This window comes from Protopterus annectens, chromosome 8.part0 (genome assembly GCF_019279795.1).
Source record: "Protopterus annectens isolate FY-2018-M chromosome 8.part0, PAN1.0, whole genome shotgun sequence".
Lineage (NCBI taxonomy): Eukaryota > Metazoa > Chordata > Ceratodontiformes > Protopteridae > Protopterus > Protopterus annectens.
The window spans coordinates 180933973-180953838 of record NC_056741.1 but is presented as its reverse complement, the minus strand read 5'-3'; the positions used below and the strand labels follow the sequence as shown (position 1 = coordinate 180953838).

Here is a 19866-nt window from a genome sequence, read left to right as displayed (position 1 = left end):
ATATTGTTTGTTTTTTGTTACAATGATATATAAGTAGTTTTTAAGCTGTGGATAGAATTAGCCATTAGTTTGTGGGTTTGTTTTTGTTTGGGTTCCCGTGTAGTCTTGTGAAATTTAACATTTTAACCTGTCGGTGAAATGAGATTCAGAGAAATGAGTTGTCAGTGTTTTGAACTTTAGGTGATTTGGTCTCATTGAAATGAATATCAGTGAAATGGGATTTCGGTTATGTGAAGTAAACCTATAGCTATATATACACACATACACAAAAATTTGAATACAGTCATGATTTTATAGGAATTAAGTGTATACTGACAGAGACTTTTTGAACAGGCACATAATCTATATAGAACTTGAAATTGGTGATCACATTAAATGCCATACTTCTCACCTTCTTAATGCAACAAATCTTGACAAAGCCTAAAACAATAAAGTGACAAAAGGTCAAACTTATTGACAGATTTTAAATATTGTTCTTATAAATTTAATTCAAATGTTCTAATATTAATCCCTATTCAGTGAACACTGACAACATTGAACATGCAGAACAGCAAATTTTTTCCTAGGGAAACAATTTGCTGTTCTGAAACACATACACAGAACACAAGCACACCAAACAAACAGCAATCCACACACATACACCTAAAATCTTACATCAAACCCTACACTAAACTGTACATACACCACTAACTATCCACTTACCTTAACCCAAACCCTAACCCTAAGGTCCGTCACTATCGCACACTCACCTCACCTGCACCCTAACCCTAACTCTCCTAACCCACCCTAACCCTCATGTCTACATAATTGCATACTTACCTGACCATCACCCTAACTCTAACTCACCAAAAACACAGTTACATGCACCACCAAGAGGCTGACAAAATACCAGTACAGGCAATGGTTCGAAGGAAACAGCCATTTATTTCCTTTGAGCCATTGCCTGTACTGGTACTTTGTAAGCCTCTTGGTGTTGCCTGTTACTGTGTTTTGGTGGTTACTGGTATCCTCAGGCACCCAGCCTCACCTTTTCTTGGTTACTAACCCTAACTCATCTAACCCGTCCAAACCCTCACATCCACACAATTGCACACTTACCTGAACACGACCTGTACCTTTCCTCCACAGTGCTGAAAATAGCAATGCGACAGAAACGGACAAGTGAATTCTTTCCCTAGAAAAAAAATTGGTTTTCTGCAGCTTTGCAGCGTTCGCTGAATAGGGGTCAATATTAGAATATTCGAAGTTGTGAAACATCGATGTTCTAATATAGACCCAATTTAAATAGTTGCTAGAGAAAGAGGATTTGTGTTATCATGCCTTTTGTGAAGGATATATAGTGTGAAACTCAAATGCATGTCATTATTTAATGACCTCAATCTTCAGTGTTTTGCTAGAAAACCACAAATTTTATAAAGAACAGGCCATAAATATGAAACAAAAATCTAGAAATTCTGCAAAAATCTGGACAGTTGAGAGGTATGTATGCTGTTGTACCATTCCCAGTTCCACAAATTTTAGTAGTTTGAATAAACACATCACCTCTGTTATTTGCAACAGCTGATGGGTGCTACTTCTGAGAGTTTAAAAATACATCACCCTCCAAGATGTGATAACCTTGCTTATGTCAAGTAGTGCTGCAATTAAAAAAATACCCCCCCCCCCCAGCCGGAGCCTGTGTAATTCATGGACACTCCATGATTCATGATGATTTCAACAAAAAAATAAGCTTCTTTCTTATTTATTTCCATAAGTACATGTCACAGCATAATTTAATGGTGTAATGCTTCAGCACATTTTAGTAGTACATTTGGTGGAATGCTTTACTTTTCTCGGACTGGAGAGCATCAGAAATGAAAAGAAATTATTAATATGAACTCCAAATTATAGCACAAGAAACTTTTCTGTTGATTTTTAATTAAAAATATTAAATTACATTATATTAAGCTTCCCTTACAATGCAAATCCTGGAAAAGCTGTCTTTCTTTTTTACAATGCAAATCCTGAAAAAGCTGTCTTTCTTTTTATCATAGAAAAAAGGTAACTACAACTGCCTCTTAATTTAGTGTTCAATCCTTTTTTGCTAAATAGGTGTATCTGAAGTTCTCTAAGAATAAAGTCCTGCCTGGATCCAATGTGTCACTCACTATTCAAGCAGCTCCAAACTCTTTATGTGCTCTGCGAGCTATTGATAGAAGCATCTTTCTTTTGAAGCCTGAAATGGATATCACAGCTGATTTTGTAAGTATTACACTTGTATTTTGTTATGCCATGTAACTGCAGAAAACTATAATAATACATGAGAATGCTTTCAAATTAATAGAAAATAGCGACTTAATATCAATGATAACTTTAAGAAACTTAAAGACAAATATGTGGATAAATCTCGTCTGGCTTTATAGTATATATGTTGGTTAATATTCTAGATCAGTGGAAATTCCATTTCCCACTTTTACCTGGATTTCTGTGCAGCTTCCCATTTTGTTCTCTAGGTCAGTAATTTATTTCTGTTTACTGTTTTAGTAACAGAAAGAACTGCAACACAGTGGTTAACATACTAGGCCCAGAAGTGGTAGGTGTGGTTTTAGGTATATCTTTGTTGTTTCATGTTTATAAATTACTTAAAGGTCTCTTGAGTTTTTTTTTTTTTTTTTTTTTTTGTGAATATGCATTGAATAAAGTGATTTTAAGCTGGCAATGTACAACTTCAAATAAATATCACAATAGTAAGGATGCTCTTGGCAAAATTATACAGGCTTTCACTATCCCCACATGTTAATAGATATGAGCATTTGGTTTTCGATTAATGAGCTACTTTTCTTGTCTTAATTAAAGAAGCCACTCTTATAAAAGTGTTTTTTAATGGTGTAGGAAGGATACATTATTCCTCTATCTAGTCTTTAAACTCAGGGCAAAACTCAACATATTCAAGCAGTTCATAATGAACTTATCAAATCCATTAATTCAATGTGCGACTTCATCAGATATTGCTAAAAAAAATCAGAAAGATTTAGTGAGTTCTATTTTTACAGATACCTCAGACTGCTTTCATCTGTATTGTCTTTCACCTTATTTTTCATGGGTAAATCATGCCTAGTATTTGTGTACATATAAGTTTCTTAGTCTGCATTTTTACAATAATTCCTTTGCCAAGCACATCTTTTTGAAGAAAGATGTGATTCACCTGAAAGGGGTAGGGATTGGGATTCTCTTTAATGTGTGTATGCTAACACTAAAACATTTTATTCATATTAAAATGTGTAATGTTATGTTTGTAAACCAGTGTCCAGAGTTTAAGAAACAAAACTGATGAGTCATGATTCTTACCTAAGCATTTAAATCAAGTGATTGTGGTTTAATAACAAAGGCTTTTTTTCTTTTCTTTGATCCCAGAATTCTTTATTAATCTTTATTGACCAGGAAAGTCTGACTGGCAGAGATATTGTTTTTCACCAGAGTCCCAGGGAGAAACACTCCATATTCACATACATAGACAACATATAGTAAATGTTACTTTTCTGGATTGTATAGTATATTTTCCTCTTGGTTACTTACTCAATTTCTCATATATAATTAGCGGTAACAGATGATTAATGCTAACTTTGCTCAGGAAAAATAATAAAGCCAGCAGCTGAATGGCTGTGAAAAAGTAGTTTATTGGTCAAACATCAGTCAGACTTCAATCTCACAGACCGGTTTCGGCATAGATTTAGCTTAACCTTCTTCAGTTTAGCCTTCTTCAGTGTGATCATTTCATTCATCACACCATTCAGTTGCTGGCTTTATTATTTTTCCTGAGTATCTTTTCTGGCCGTGCAATTTTCTCCGTGCAGGGGACTGTTTTTCGCTTAATGCTAACTTTGCACCATAACAGTTGTGACTATAGGAAGAATGCAAAATAAGAGCTAGCTTGTGATTTGTATAGAGATGTAGGAGACAGAAATGCAAAGAAAAACAAGTGAAGACAAAGATGGACATTTGGGTTAAAATTAGTAAACATTGCTGCAATGATGAAGAATCAGGATTAAGTAGGAGAAGGTAGTTAAGGGATATAACCAGTTAAATTAGTAAGTCATGGTACAATGAGGAAGAATGATGATTAAGAAACAGTAGGTAGTTAAGGGATATAACTAGTTAAATTAGTAAGTGGTAGTCTTACCTGTCAACTGATGAGATGATCAATAGAGATATAGTCAACCTACAGACATTGGACCCGATCCAGTTTGGTTTCGTTAAGGGCAGATCATGTCTACTCAACCTGGTGGACTTCACTGAGAAGGTCACCAAAGCAATTGATGAGGGCAAAATTGTTTACACTGCCTACCTTGACCTGGCCAAGGCATTTGACACAATACCCCATTCGGACATTGTTGACAAACTCAGGAGGTTAGGTGTAAATCTGTATGTCACCCAGTGGATAGCCAACTGGCTCACAGACAGGACCCAGGAAGTTAGAACTGGGGAGTCCACCTCTACAAAGAGGCCAGACACAAGTGGTGTCGCTCAGGGATCAGTCCTTGAACCACTTCTTTTTGGCATTTGCTTCTCAGAGGTCAAAGCTAATGTCAATGGTTTCTGACTGACTACATTTGCAGATGAGTGCAAATTAGGAGCTGTCATTGAATCTCCCACTGACACAAATGTTCTCCAGGAGGGTCTAACACAGACATGCAACTGATGTCAGAGCCATGGACTAAAACTAAATGTCAAGTAATGCATGATAGTATCCTTTGGGAAGTCATCCATCCCTGGTAACTATCATATTGACAACACACCCTTTAGAGTTGACCCAGTAGTCAGGGACTTAGGGACATACATACATAGAAATCTAGCCTTTGATCATCACGTGTCTACAGTGGTGAGGAAATCATTCAATGCTGTGCAACTTATAAACAAAGGTATGGCATCTAAGTCAATGGAAGTTATTGTTCTACTATATTTGGCATTCATCAGACTTATCATTGATTACAATGCCCCCTTTGGTATGTACCTAACCAGGCATATCCAACAACTGGAATGTCCACAGAGGTTTCTCACTAAAAGAATACTGAGCATAAGTAATATGTCCTATGCAGACCGCCTCAAGGCCCTATCCCTGTAGTCTGTCTTCTACAGGCTTTTGAGGGGAGATCTATGCCTGGCATACAAGGCATCATCAGACCCCACTCTGATGCACCTCCTGCATATCCAAAAAAAAAAAAAAAAAAAAACAAACAGCCAGAAATACCCATTCTAAAGACTTAAACCTTGCCTGTGATATAAATAGAACCTGATGAAGAGATAGGTATATATCTCAGAGACTACTCTGTCTGTGGAACACTAACCCAATTCAAGTGCAACTTGGACAATTGGATGGGAAACCGGACTTTCATCTCTGGTTTGGCACCTATGTCTTTAATGGACACAGGTAACCTGCAAATGGTTCATCTCCCAAGCCCATGCTTAAACTTATCAAGGGTATCATAACTTGTCAGAGATTTGGGAAGCATGGCTAGGCTTACAAACACCCTTGTGGTCATTAGCCTTGCAAACACCTATGCACCTCTGAACTGTACAGATTTTTGCAGAATGTCCAGATTTTCGCCTTGTATTTTTAATCCATTATTTTTATAAAATTGTGTTTTTTTCTGGCAAATAAGCAGCAAATCATTAAGGAAGGATTGAAGTTAGAAAATAATGACAGACATTTGAGTTGCAGACATTATACCATTCAGAAAATTCATGCTAGTGCAAAACCTGTTATTCTATCAACTTTCTAAAGAGGAATATTTAAAAATTGTACTATTTTTGACCCTTTGTTCCATTTTTATTTATGTCTTTTTCCAGATTTCTTGCTATAACAGGTTGAGAGGTATGGTGGGTGGTATGATTAGGGAGAACAAGTATTAAGCAGGAGTAGGTAGTTAAGGGACATAGTCAATTAAATTTTTACAGTAACATATAGAAAAGAAAATGTAATAATCACTATATGAGTATTTAATATAGAATGGTTATGATTTTGTCAGAGGTATACAGTTTGTATATTTTCTTTAGGATCAGAAATTATCCGGTTGTAGAGCAAGAATAGAGCCAAACACTTTGTAGATGCTATTTTAGCAGACTTTTAAAGCATTTGTTGTTTTCTGTAAGCTTTAACTCCAGTGGGAAGGAGTTCCCCAGTTCTGAGACACCGTGAGAATAGAGTAAGTTTCTCACAGAATTTTTTGAGTTAATCACAGCTTTGAGAGACTTGTTATTGGAGCATAGAAATTGATGTTATATGGTAGTAATATGCATTTTGGAGAGGGACAACTGTCTGGCTTATAGATAAGTTTGTGACAGTGGTGAGTTGAAAGTAGGTTAGCTGATTCGGAGTTCATGCCAATTTAGTTCCTTTAGGGCTGTGCAATTGTGGGTTTTATATGATAAATATGTGGCAAATCTTGCTATTTTATTGCAACATTCATGAAGTTTGAACTTGAGGGTATTGTTGAGAACAGTGAAGGTAGGTGATGCATACAATACAGATGGAAGTAGGTATGTTGCTTCTATGGATTTACTTGTAGATACTGTAATACTTTGATCTGATGTATATAGAGATCCTAGGTTTGTATCCGTATTTTGATAGTTTGGAGAATACTTTGGTTGTATTTGAGTTTGTTATCTAGGAGTACTCAAAGTAATTTGGTGTTTGTCATGGTTTCATTTATGTATTGCCAGATGAGACAACATGTCAATTGCTTTGGTATAAAGAGCATTAGTTTAGTCATTTTTGCATTTACAGTAGGTCTGCAGTGCCTATCTAGGATTTGACAAATGAAAAAGACTCAGGTGATTTCCTGAAGGATTTATAATGCTAAGGCAGAGCAGATGAAGGTTGCATCATCTGCATATTGATCTATATTTGCTTTTTTGTGGTAGTAGAGATACATTTTTCTTAATATTTTTGATAGTGGTGGTAGTACAGGTATTGGTCTGTAGCTGGATAAGTCATTTGAATTTCTACCTTTGTGGAGGGGAATTATGAAACATTTCTTCCAGATGGCTGCGACATGGGTTTCTGTTATGGATTGATTAATTATTATAGAAACAGGACGTATCTATAGGAATCCACCAATAAGTGCCAATAACTGCCAGTAAAAGATGTAGTATATGAATAATGTTTTTATTCCTTCCAGAAAACACAAGTCGACAGAATCACATCCAAGATGGACTAAAGCCAACAAGTACACATAACATAAAACTGAGAAGCAGCACAAGTCTTTTGATAATGTATGAATGAAATGAAGTGAAATCAAGTTCATTGATGTGGACTGAAATACGGAGGGTCGTACTGGTTCAATAATCAACAAGAGCAGTAATGTTGTAACACTTGCAATAACCAAAGTTAAAGATTTTCATAAAAAGTTGTACTATTCAGTACAGTATAAAAACATATACAATGGCTATGCAAAGCAATATATTTGTTATACTTGCGTAACAAATCAATGAAGCACCATAAAGCTCTTGTTGTAGCATCACAGTCCAAGTCCCACAAAAGTTACAAAATATTGTTCGAGCCAAGAAACCAGTACCTGGAGCGTAAAGCGCTGAAAACGCTTATTGTAGATGACAAAATTCTAACCCAATAAACACTTGTTGTACTTGCAAATCCTTTCTATAGAACTTCGTGGAGCTCTAGAAAACTGAATAGTCCAAACCTCACACGTATTAATTGCAAAGTGTTATTCGAGCCTGGAAACCAAAAGCTGAAGCGTAAAAACGCTAAAACGCTGGATGTAAGAGATTCTTGGTGCCAAAAAAGTTATTTAAACCTGCTTTTGGACTACTATCTGCAGTTCTGAAGAAGACCAGCTAATATGGTTGAAAGCGCTTAACTGATAGATACGTTTGTTTGCAAGTATTTTATTTTACGCTATGGAATTGGAACACTTATATTTCACGCAAAAGTGACAATGTTTTGTGTTATCTTCAGTCGAACAATTCTGCTTCTTCTGTAAATTTATTTATGTTATTGGGCCAGAATTTGTCAGTTACATCCAGTGTTATAGCATTTTTACGCTGCAGCTTTTGGTTTCCAGGCTCGAATAACACTTTGCAATTAATACGTGTGAGGTTTGGACTATTCAGTTTTCTAGAGCTCCACGACGTTCTATAGAAAGGATTTGCAAGTACAACAAGTGTTTATTGGGTTAGAATTTTGTCATCTACAATAAGCGTTTTCAGCGCTTTACGCTCCAGGTACTGGTTTCTTGGCTTGAACAATATTTTGCAACTTTTGTGGGACTTGGACTGTGCTGCTACAACAAGAGCTTTATGGTGCTTCATTGATTTTTTTACGCAAGTATAACAAATATATTGCTTTGCATAGCCATTGTATATGTTTTTATACTGTACTGAATAGTACAACTTTTTATGAAAATCTTTAACTTTGGTTATTGCAAGTGTTACAACATCACTGCTCTTGTTGATTATTGAACCATTACGGCCCTCCGTATTTCAGTCCACATCAACGAACTTGATTTCACTTCATTTCATTCATACATTCCTCTATCTAGTCTTTAAACTCAGGGCAAAACTCAACATATTCAAGCAGTTCATAATGAACTTATCAAATCCATTAATTCAATGTGCGACTTCATCAGATATTGCTAAAAAAAATCAGAAAGATTTAGTGAGTTCTATTTTTACAGATACCTCAGACTGCTTTCATCTGTATTGTCTTTCACCTAATTTTTCATGGGTAAATCATGCCTAGTATTTGTGTACATATAAGTTTCTTAGTCTGCATTTTTACAATAATTCCTTTGCCAAGCACATCTTTTGAAGAAAGATGTGATTCACCTGAAAGGGGTAGGGATTGGGATTCTCTTTAATGTGTGTATGCTAACACTAAAACATTTTATTCATATTAAAATGTGTAATGTTATGTTTGTAAACCAGTGCCCAGAGTTTAAGAAACAAAACTGATGAGTCATGATTCTTACCTAAGCATTTAAATCAAGTGATTGTGGTTTAATAACAAAGGCTTTTTTTCTTTTCTTTGATCCCAGAATTCTTTATTAATCTTTATTGACCAGGAAAGTCTGACTGGCAGAGATATTGTTTTTCACCAGAGTCCCAGGGAGAAACACTCCATATTCACATACATAGACAACATATAGTAAATGTTACTTTTCTGGATTGTATAGTATATTTTCCTCTTGGTTACTTACTCAATTTCACATATATAATTAGCGGTAACAGATGATTAATGCTACTTGTGCTGCTTCTCAGTTTTATGTTATGTGTACTTGTTGGCTTTAGTCCATCTTGGATGTGATTCTGTCGACTTGTGTTTTGTGGAAGGAATAAAAACATTATTCATATACTACATCTTTTACTGGCAGTTATTGGCACTTATTGGTGGATTCCTATAGATACGTCTTGTGGCTTGTTGTTCACATATCCCTATTCAGATGTTAGTATAGAAACAGGGAAGACTAGAGCATCAGAACCAAATTTTACGCACTCTGTTGGTAGGTTGTCTGCTGCTATGGTTGTTGGTTTCAGATTTTGTAGGTATTTTTATGGTGCTAGTTTGGACTGGTTGGCAAGAGAAGGATATAGTAATATTATTAGAAGAGGTTGGAGTACTGAGGGTGGTGGGAGAGCATTGTATAGTAAGAGAGTGTATTGAGTTTATGAAGTAGGAGTAGAACCAGGTGTCTATATTGTTTGGGTTGCTACGGGCTATTCACGTAGGAGTAGTTGTTTGGCAAGGGTATAGTAGCTTGTTTAGGGAGGACTTTAATAGTTTGGGATTGTTCTGGTATATATATATTGAAGTTTGATGAAGTAGGATTTTATTCTTGTTTATTAACTTTTTTTACAAGATTTTTTTAAGTATCTAAAGTGTTGGTAGTTGGGTTGGGTTTTGTTTTTAGAACACATTTCCCATGCTATGTCTCTTTCTAGAAGAATTTATCTGGTGTCTTTTGTTAACCAGGCTGAAGGGTTTGACCTGACTCTGTTAGTTTTGAGTGGTATGTGGCTATTGAGGATGTTTAGGAAAGTTTTATTGAAATGGGTTACAACATCACCAAGAGGCATAGTGTGTAGGATATTCCAGTTGTAGAGCTTGATTGTGACCTGGTGTGTATGATATTCCAGTTGTAGAGCTTGATTGTGACCTGGGGTGTAGTATATTCCAGTTGTAGAGCTTGATTGTGACCTGGTGTGTATGTTATTCCAGTTGTAGAGCTTGATTGTGACATGGCATGTAGGATATTCCAGTTGTAGAGCTTGATTGTGACATGGTGAGTAGGATATCCCAGTTGAAGAGCTTGATTGTGACATGGTATGTAGGATATTCCAGTTGTAGAGCTTGATTGTGACCTGGTGTGTAGGATATTCCAGTTGCAAAGCTTGATTGTGACATGGTGTATAAGATATTACAGTTGTATAGCTTGATTGTGACCTGGTGTATAGGATATTTCAATTGTAGAGCTTGATTGTGACATGGTGTGTAGGATATTCCAGTTGTAGAGCTTGATTGTGACATGGGGAGTAGGATATTCTAGTTGTAGAGCTTGATTGTGACATGGGGTATAGGATATTCCAGTTGTAGAACTTGATTGCAACCTGGTGTGTATGATATTCCAGTTGTATAGCTTGACTGTGACATCATGAGTAGGATATTCCAGTTGTAGAGCTTGATTTTGACCTGGGGTGTAGGATATTCCAGTTTGAATGTGACATGGTGTGTACGATATTCCAGTTGAAGAGCTTGATTGTGGGGATGAAACCTCTTGAAGTAAAGTATCTTATATTTTGCACCTGTTTGTAGGCTACTGGTTTGTATATATTGTGATGATTTCTGTCAGCATAAGCTGGTAGATGGTCATTGATACTGTCAGTGAGGCAGCAGAGGAATTTATGTTACTTGCTTTGCTTGTAAAAATCCAGTCTAAAATGGATTCTTTGTGAGTTTATGTATCCTGGTTGTATCTTTTATTATTTCTCAGAAACCAAATACATTAATTGATGGGTTGTTTGTGTCTTTAGGGTCCCAGTTTATGTTAAGATCACCAATTATAATGGTTTCATGGGGTATACTGTTATTTAGCCTGTGGAGAAGTTGTTCTGTTGTGTTATTATTTTGCCCTGGTGGAATGTAAAGCCCAGTGATGCAGATGGCCTTTCTGTTGTAATGTTTCAGATATGCTATGAGGTATTCTGCCTTGATAAATGTGGGTAAAGGCTATGTTCTAGTGAGTTTTTTTATATAATTGCTACTCCACCTGGTTTATTTGTTCTGTCAATTCTGCAAATATTATAACCTGGAGGTGGAGTGATATTGTTTTTTACAGGAGGTTTTAGCCAGGTTTCTGTGGCTACATCTATAACAGAATTGTAAAATGCTAGTACGCTTGGAATTCTTGAAGATTTTTCCAAATGCTTCTGAGAGTAATCTTAATCGGATTATGTCTGATTTCTTTGTAGCTAGAGATGTTGCACTTGAGGATGATATTGATGCCATTTGTGGCATAGTCATAGGGCCTAGGTTTGGATGGGCGACTCCACTAAGTTTCAGATGAGTGTCTGAGTGCTAGAGATGGAAATACCATTTAGATTTGGATTGGTTTATAAGGAGGTGGGGTACTGTTTTCAGGTTAGTATTTACATATTTGGAACTAAAGAGGTTGGAGGGATTTGGCTGGTATATGTGTGATGAAAAAGAAGGGTGTGGTTGTGAGTGGGGTATGGGGGTGTGAGTTGGTTGGTGATTTCCTTTTTGAAGAGATGCAGGTTTGATAGTTAGTCATGTGTGTCCTTGTGGTGAGGGGTAGTAGAGACATGTGTAGGTATATCATTATTGTGTGGTATATTCTGTGCAGAGTTTGTTAAAGGTTGTTTTCAGATACTAGTGAGATGTGACTGATCGAATTGTGAAAGCATATAGAAGTTGTTTTTGTTTTGTTTAGAGAAAGATCTAGAAGGTAATCAAAATTGAATGTTAAATATTTTTTTATTGTTTATCTTTTATTTAGAGAAGGATCTAGATAGTAATAAAAACTGAATGTTACATTTTTTTTTTCTTTTGGTTGTTTTTATCAGAATGGTTACAGGGTTGCTGCTTGCTTTGTTTATGCAGAGCTGCATAGTTTTAAAGAAAAATAACTTGAAATACAGTATAGGAATAGAAGGTGACAAGGAAGAATAGCTGTAGGGGACAGATGCTCAACTGAAGACTGGGTAACCTATTGCAAGATATAGCAGAAACAGTGCATTTAATGTACTGCTTAGCAATCAGGTAAGAAAACGGGTTCTACGGATAAACCTAATAGCAATTGGGCATAAGCCAGTATGCTTTTGCTCTACTGATGTCTGCTCTGTGTTTAAACTTTTCCCAGTGGTGGAATAATTGAGATGGACAAATATTTTCTGATAGATGGCTGGGAAAGATATTCAGACCCCTAGCAGTAATAGACGATGGTTAGTTCTGCTGTGTAGAGCAGTGGGATTTTGAGGAGCTCTAGATGCATGTTCTGTGAGGGTAGCTAGTGAGCAATATGGATTTAAACAGGTGATATTATTGTGATGGATGACATAGGGTGGATGAATTTGGAGAAATGGTTCTCATATGTAGCTGTGTCTTTAAGTACATTTGTGATAGATTTAAAAATTTGGAGGAGACCATTGGGATTAAATGCGTGGCTCTGGGGGGTAGTTGGGCAATTGGCGGTCAGGAAGATTTAAGTAGGCCATATCTTTCACTAATGTAGGACACAATCACTCTAACCCTTTTCAAACCCAATGGTTCTGCACACCCAGCCCAACAAAGGTAAACCTATTGCCTAAGGCAGAGTTTTGCTGTGGCTGTTAAAAGACAGAAGCTAAAAAGTGAAGTACACCACTGTAAACTAGAGATAAGGCAAACCCTGCATAATGTGGCGCAGTAAAACTTCTCAGTGATGCTTAAACATAAAAACAGCCCCCCTCAAAGGGAGTTTACATCAACAAAAACACAAGTAATCTATGTGTGCTCTCTGTACATGCAGTCTTGGCTGCGTTCTTCATATTCAAACTCTGTGAAATAGCATACAAAAACAGCTGCTACAACTGACTAAAGTATTTGCAGCAGTAAAGAGTCAGAGCAGGGTAAATTGCAAGTGCCTCTGAATGCAGTTGTGTAACTTTTCCCTTCACTGATAGGGACTTTAAAGCAACTTCTCCCCTGCATTTGCATTATTCCTGTTTTATACTACAGCCAGTGGCACCTATTACATGAATAGCAACAGTTTTAAAATTTTATTATGCTGACCTAAAATTGAATCCCTTTTCCCAAACACTTTTTCCAACTGCAACTGTCTAGGGAAGTGAAAAAAAAGACAATTAAATGAAAGGAGGTAAGCGTAAAGAAGCATATGCTGCTAACAGGTATGCAGGCCAACCATGTGGAAAATATATATTTAGTTGGATAAATAGTGTGTTAATAAGATGGGAAACATATATATATATAAGCATTATTGTAGTAAAAGTGGGCAAAAGTACAATATATTGCTAGAAAGGAAAAGAGGAGATAAAAGTTCTAATGGTCTAGAGAAGACATAAGACCGAAGAGGAAAATCATGGAAACACATCCCTATCAAAATGCTCTCCACCGTATACAAAACATAATACCCATTCCAGTAACCGAGATAACTAACTTACAACATCAAGAGCTGTTTAACAAAATATACATTCTTTTAAAATTGAAGACAACAGTAAACAGCGCACGTGAGTCCGGAAGCATAAACAGTGTCAAAACCTTGCAAAACAGTCAACTAAAGAACAAATCTCAATGTTAAAGGAATTAGCAATTTAACACATAGGATGTTTTATAAAAAAATGAATTGAGGAAACATAATTATCACAATTATCATGTATTTCCAACAACTTCAACTGTTGATGCCATGCCATACATGCTCCTTTCAGTTTTATCAAGCTAAATTGACAGATAAATCTTTTTGACAACCTCCCAGCAGGCTTCCCAGGAAGACAGGGATATGCTAGTTGAATATTTCAATTTTCAGAGCAGGTGTTTAGGTATGGTACAGGTTAAAACAGTTACAGTAATTAAATGGCATTGCTTTTATGCCTTCCATGTCAAGATACGGGTTTATTTTGTTCAAAGTATAAATTAAAATAAATAGCAAAATATTCAGTATGGGGAGAAAATACAGTTACATTTTAAGCACTTAAAAAGCTTGACTTCTCTGCCTTACCTTTTTAAGATCCAGATTGTTTTTCCTCAAAGTATAACTGAAAACAGTGATATGAACATTCAAGGTTAAAATTCGAGTGACATCTGTTAAATTATTTTTCAGAGTAGTGAATGGGATGTTGTTTTTCCTATTACTGATAATAGAACCCTATTGCTTATTTGATCTTAGTTATGAATTTTTACTCCTATGAGTACAAGCAGCTCAATAAACATTTTAATCCTAACTAGGTAGCATGGTGTTGACTCAAATAGCTTACAAAAATAAAATAGGAAATTTTTCTTTTAATAATACTGCTAAAAATTATCATCAGGCCTTTAAGGATTATATGAGTATAGACAGTATGAAAGGTATAGTATTTTCAGTTTGGGGATTTAAAGTCTCACCTGAGGGAGGACACTCTCAGGAGTGCAGTACCTCATCCCTCTTATACTGAACTGAAGTGTCAGCAGTGAATCTACCTGGTGTTGGAATATAACCCACAGCCTTCTGCACCAAACGCAAATGTTCTACCTGTTGCATCATTGATACTGAGTCAACTAAGTAAAAACTTAGGAAAAAGCAAATATTTATTTATATTTATTTATTTCCATTTGTTAACCAGAACAGTCTGAGTAAGCTTATGCCCCTTTTCAGCAGAGTCCAAGGAAGAACTCCATATAAACAATATACAATCAATAAGTAAAATAGTGGTTAAAAAGAAAGTACATAAAATGTAAAATAGACAAGAAGTAAATATGCTAATTTAAAGAATGCAAATGACATCAGTCTCGTTTGTTTTATACCTAGAAAATGTAATGTTTAAATGATGTTAGTATGTAAAAAGTTCAACTAGAAAAGAAAAAGCAGCAAATGCACTGTGTGCAAAATTCCGTCTCTGTGTCTTGGGAATTCTCCTCTATTCAACGCTCATAACAACACCTTCAATGAAACCAAGTAGAAGTGAACAAAAGTTTATTGTAATGCCAACAAACAAAGAATGGTTAAGCGCTTTCACTTGAATAAAACAAGCTTCCTCAGAACATCATTGCATGCATCACAGTTGTTTAAATAACATTTTTGGTGCCAAAATTCAGTTTGAAACTTTAAAGCTATACACACATCCTATAATCATTGTTTTCTATTCATAAAATATTAAATAATATTCATATTATTTCTAAAAGCAATGTTACATATAATATACAATGTTGTGAGGAAGTGGGGTAACCAGTACAAGCCTTTGTTGGGTGAAAAATATAGGACAGCTATTGTTTCGACTGTGGATATATTGCATGATATGAAGTCTGAAACTTGCATTTTTGGTAAATCTTGCATTTTGGAATTTGGCATATATTCAGGTAAAGTTAAGAAGATTTTAATGAACAACTGGCATATAATATCTGCTGATCAAGATATAGCACCCACATTAGGTGAATGCCCAAGGTTTGTTTATAAGGTAGGGGCCAACATAAAATCTATTTTAGAGAAGGGTATCTTTATTAAGAAGAAAGAATACAAGAAAACTGCAAAATGTGGGGCATGTAAACAATGTCACACTATATTTCAGGGAGACAATGTGAAATTGGACAATTACAAACACACTAGAATTAAATTCTGTGGGGGGCAACTGTACAACTAAAATGGTGGTGTATATTGCCATCTGTAGAACATGTTCAGGATTCTATATAGGTAAGACTCAAAGGAGTTTAAATAAATGTATATAATCTCACTTTTATAGTATCAGAAGGAAGGAGGAAAAAATGCTTTGTATAAACATATTAAACAACATGGTGACAAACATTATTTTAATTTTGGTATAGTGGACATTGTGCACACCAATAACAGAGGGGGGACTTTAATAATTTATTATTATATAAAGAATTTTGGTGGCAAATATATATGGATGCTTCCACTATACCAGGTTTAAATGACACTGTATCTGTCAAACCACTATTGGTCTTAAAATGAACTATCTATAAGGTACATTGTTATATGTTTTTAAACATGTTTTGATATGATCTAAATGTAAATGTTTTTGTTAACATTTTTTCAGTTTTTTAACTTGTTCACTTTGTCAACACATATTATATGTAACATTGCTTTTATAAATAATATGAATATTATTTAATATTTTATGAATAGAGCACAATGGTTATAGGATGTGTGTATAGCTTTAAAATTTCAAACTAACTTTTGGCGCCAAAAATGTTATTTAAACAACTGTGATGCAAGCTATGGTGTTCTGAGGAAGCTCGTTTTATTCAAGTGAAAGCGCTTAACCATTCTTTGTTTGTTGGCATTACAATAAACTTTTATTCACTTCTACTTGGTTTCATTGAAGGTGTTGTGGACTGTTATGAGTGTTGAATAGAGGTGAATTCCCAAGACACAGAGATGGAATTTTGCACACAGTGCATTTGCTGCTTTTTCTTTTCTAGTTGAACTTTTATGGTTGCTGCACTGTTTGCTTCAGTTGAGTATGTAAAAACTGGTAAGGGAGGAAGGGGCAAATAAATGTAGAAGAGATCACAAGAAAAACAAAAAAATAAAACAAAAAAATGCTAGGAGGAGACACAGAAAGGAGGAAAGATATAGCTGTACTTGTAGGTATGAGAAAGAGGGAAAAGGAGAAAGGCGAGGATGTTGGTGATAAACAAGAGGAATTAAAAAGCATTAGAATTGTGAAGAGGGAGTAAAATGGGAGGGAGTGAAAGTATTAATAGGAAGAGAAAATTGCATGGACTGATTTATGAGATATCAATTTGGGAAGTAGCAATGAGAAAAACTAAATGGAGTAAGAGAGTCAGTAAGAAGACAAAGATGCATGTGATAAGTTTAAATGATATAGATATTGGAGGAGGTGGAGCAAAAGTCAAAATATGTATAGGATGGCAGATATTCTATAGCATATGAGGGAAGAGCACTAATTTCAACTTTTAGGCAAATATCCTCAGGTGTTATGATAGTTTACAGCTTAAAGAAATTCACTTTATGCAAGGGTATGACTTTTTGTGTAGGAAATATGGGTTATTCTTCCTATGTAAGGATTTTGAGTTTGATCATGTCTCTGATAGCAGAAGCAGAGTTCCAGAATTTAGCTATATGAACTAAATATAGAGAACCACCATTACAGTTACATGGTTTAAAAGGAGTAGACAGAGGTACATTGAGCCTTTAAGATAAAAACAATCAAGGTTTCTGTTTTCTGAAGCTTAAATAAAATAAAAGAAAGCTTTAAAATTAATCAGGTTTGAAGTCTATTTATCACAGATAATGTTGAAGGTTAGAAAAACTCTAATGCCAGTAGAAGAATTCTAATTAACAGCCTTATTAATCGTTATCCTTAATCATTAAAATATATTTCTTTTTCATAAGAGAAATCAAAATGTAAAAAGAAAAATGGCACAGGAGACATTAAGAACTTTGCAGTGGAGATTTTGTAAATATTTGAATACTTGTAAAACACCATCATTTTGCACTCATATGCTCTTATTAACAGTTCTAGACAAATCTTCTAGCTAAGTCAGATTGCTAAAGCTATAGAAAGCCTTAGCTATGATATATTAAAAATAAAGTACTGAGATGCATTGTAACTCTGGTGTCATCTGACTCCAATTAATTTTGGATTAGATGTAATCATTTAAGATTTGGGTACTTCAAATTTTTCTGTTATTACAATTTGTTTTATTTTTAAATTTGTTTACCTGAAAGTCTTTTCTTCTAGAGTTTCAAATGTTCTTTACTATGATCAATTAAGAAATAATTCCATTTCCATTCACTGATTGAAAAAGAATCCAATCTAACTAATTAGAGGGAGGTCGAATCAAGTTAATACTTGTTTAATGAAAGCGCTCACATTTTATTTGTTTTTCTTGTGGATTTTTATCATTAAATACACCTTTGGTTTATCACCACCTGAGTGATTTGTGCCTGTGAAACTCTGCCTGCCAGCATTTTTATTTAATTAGAGGGAGGAGCTAAGAAACAGGATTTCTTATTTAGCTGCAAACAATTAACTGCATTATTATTTAGGTGATGTGCTGTTCGCTGACTGCATTTGATTTTCTCATGCACCTGCCTCATCCTTATTGATCTTTTTTTAATTTGGTGGCTTTTCAGTTGCTTGCCCCTGCTATAAATTTGATTTTGGATGTTCCTCCCAGTCTCATCTCATCTGCTCTTTCTACTGAATACTGACAAATCAGCTGGGAAGGCCCTCCCTTAAACTTTCATCATCTCATAATTATTGTGGGTTTATGTTAACTATAGCAGCAAAATTTATATTAAAAATTGAAACTGTTATAGTAAAATAGCTAAATTCATCACAGATAACTTTCAAAAAGCATATTCCTGCATATAACTTAATTTACTACATTGATTAAGACCCTAACAAAACCTAAAGGTCACTTGACTAAGAGCCACATGTACTTTGTCCTAAATAAACCAAACCTATAGAACAGTATATAACCCTTTCAGTAGATATAACACATTTAGAAATCATTGATCCCAAAACCTAAATGAAACACTTGTTCTTAAATTTAATAACTACCATGATAACTGGCTAAACTCAGTATATGTAGCAAATGTATGGAAATCAGTTACTAGGGAAAGTACAACTGTATCAAAGAAAAATATATTTATGCTGAAATTTCTAACTTATTTAATTACTACACAGAAATGTTCCTGTTCTAAAGCCAAAAATGTAAATGCCATAATACAAATAATCTTTCTACTTAGATCTTCTCCATCAATAGACTTAGAGTCAGCCTGAAATTCTAGCTCATCAATATGTCTAATTTTACTTCTCTAATCCTTACCAAAATATTTCCTTCAACTCACATGACTTACTTCTTTGCATCATTTTAAACTACACTCAGATCTTCTTAAGCATTCAATTGATGCCACAACTCTCCTCTGCTCACTTTATATCAACTGATTTCTTGTTACTCTTCATCTCAATGCTTCCTAAAGCCCCAAACACTTCTGCTACCAGCACACCACACTCTTTTCATTTACTCATCCCTTACACCTCGGTCTCAAACACCCCTCATTGCTATTTTCGACTATATCTCCCATCTCAATATTTCTGTACAGACACACGTACACTATTACTTAATCTGTTGCCTCTTAATTCTCAGTCTTATTATAATATTGTAGAAACATGACCATTCATTGATATAAGCTCAGACATTTGCTTGCTGCATAAGTTGTATGTATAGTGTATTTCTGCTCTGTCTAGGTATGTTTTGTCTTACTGTAGCTATAAAATTGTAACTACACTTTCTGTAATTTAACCTTTGCTCCCTGGATCTTTGCTGAAAAGAGCATATTTTAGCTCATTTGAAATATCTTAGTCAACAAATGAAACTGACTCTCTAACTAACTAACTAAACCAACAATCATTATCTAGTGCATGGGATTAGTTAAAAAGAGAAGGAATACAGAATGGATTTAGAGAGCTGGAGATTAGATAGATAGATAGATAGATAGATAGATAGATAGATAGATAGATATAAGTATAAAGCTTGACATAGTATTTTACTGTATATATTTTTGCTGTACTTCAGTGATAATTAACAATCGTGCTGCTCTTAGGTTGTAGTTTTTGACAGTATTCTGCAATAGCTGTGTTTTGTGAATATATCTCATGATTAAGTTCCAA

At 35.0% G+C, this 19866-nt stretch overlaps 1 protein-coding gene across 1 annotated transcript in view; it reads left to right on the top strand.

Annotated features, from left to right (window-relative positions):
* Positions 1-19866, top strand: part of LOC122808180 (alpha-2-macroglobulin-like) — a 440046-nt gene that overhangs the window by 198238 nt on the left and 221942 nt on the right. Inside the window, exon 11 of the mRNA XM_044079148.1 lies at positions 2092-2241. Within this exon, the coding sequence (XP_043935083.1) occupies positions 2092-2241 (150 nt within the window). The remainder of the gene's footprint in view (positions 1-2091; positions 2242-19866) is intronic.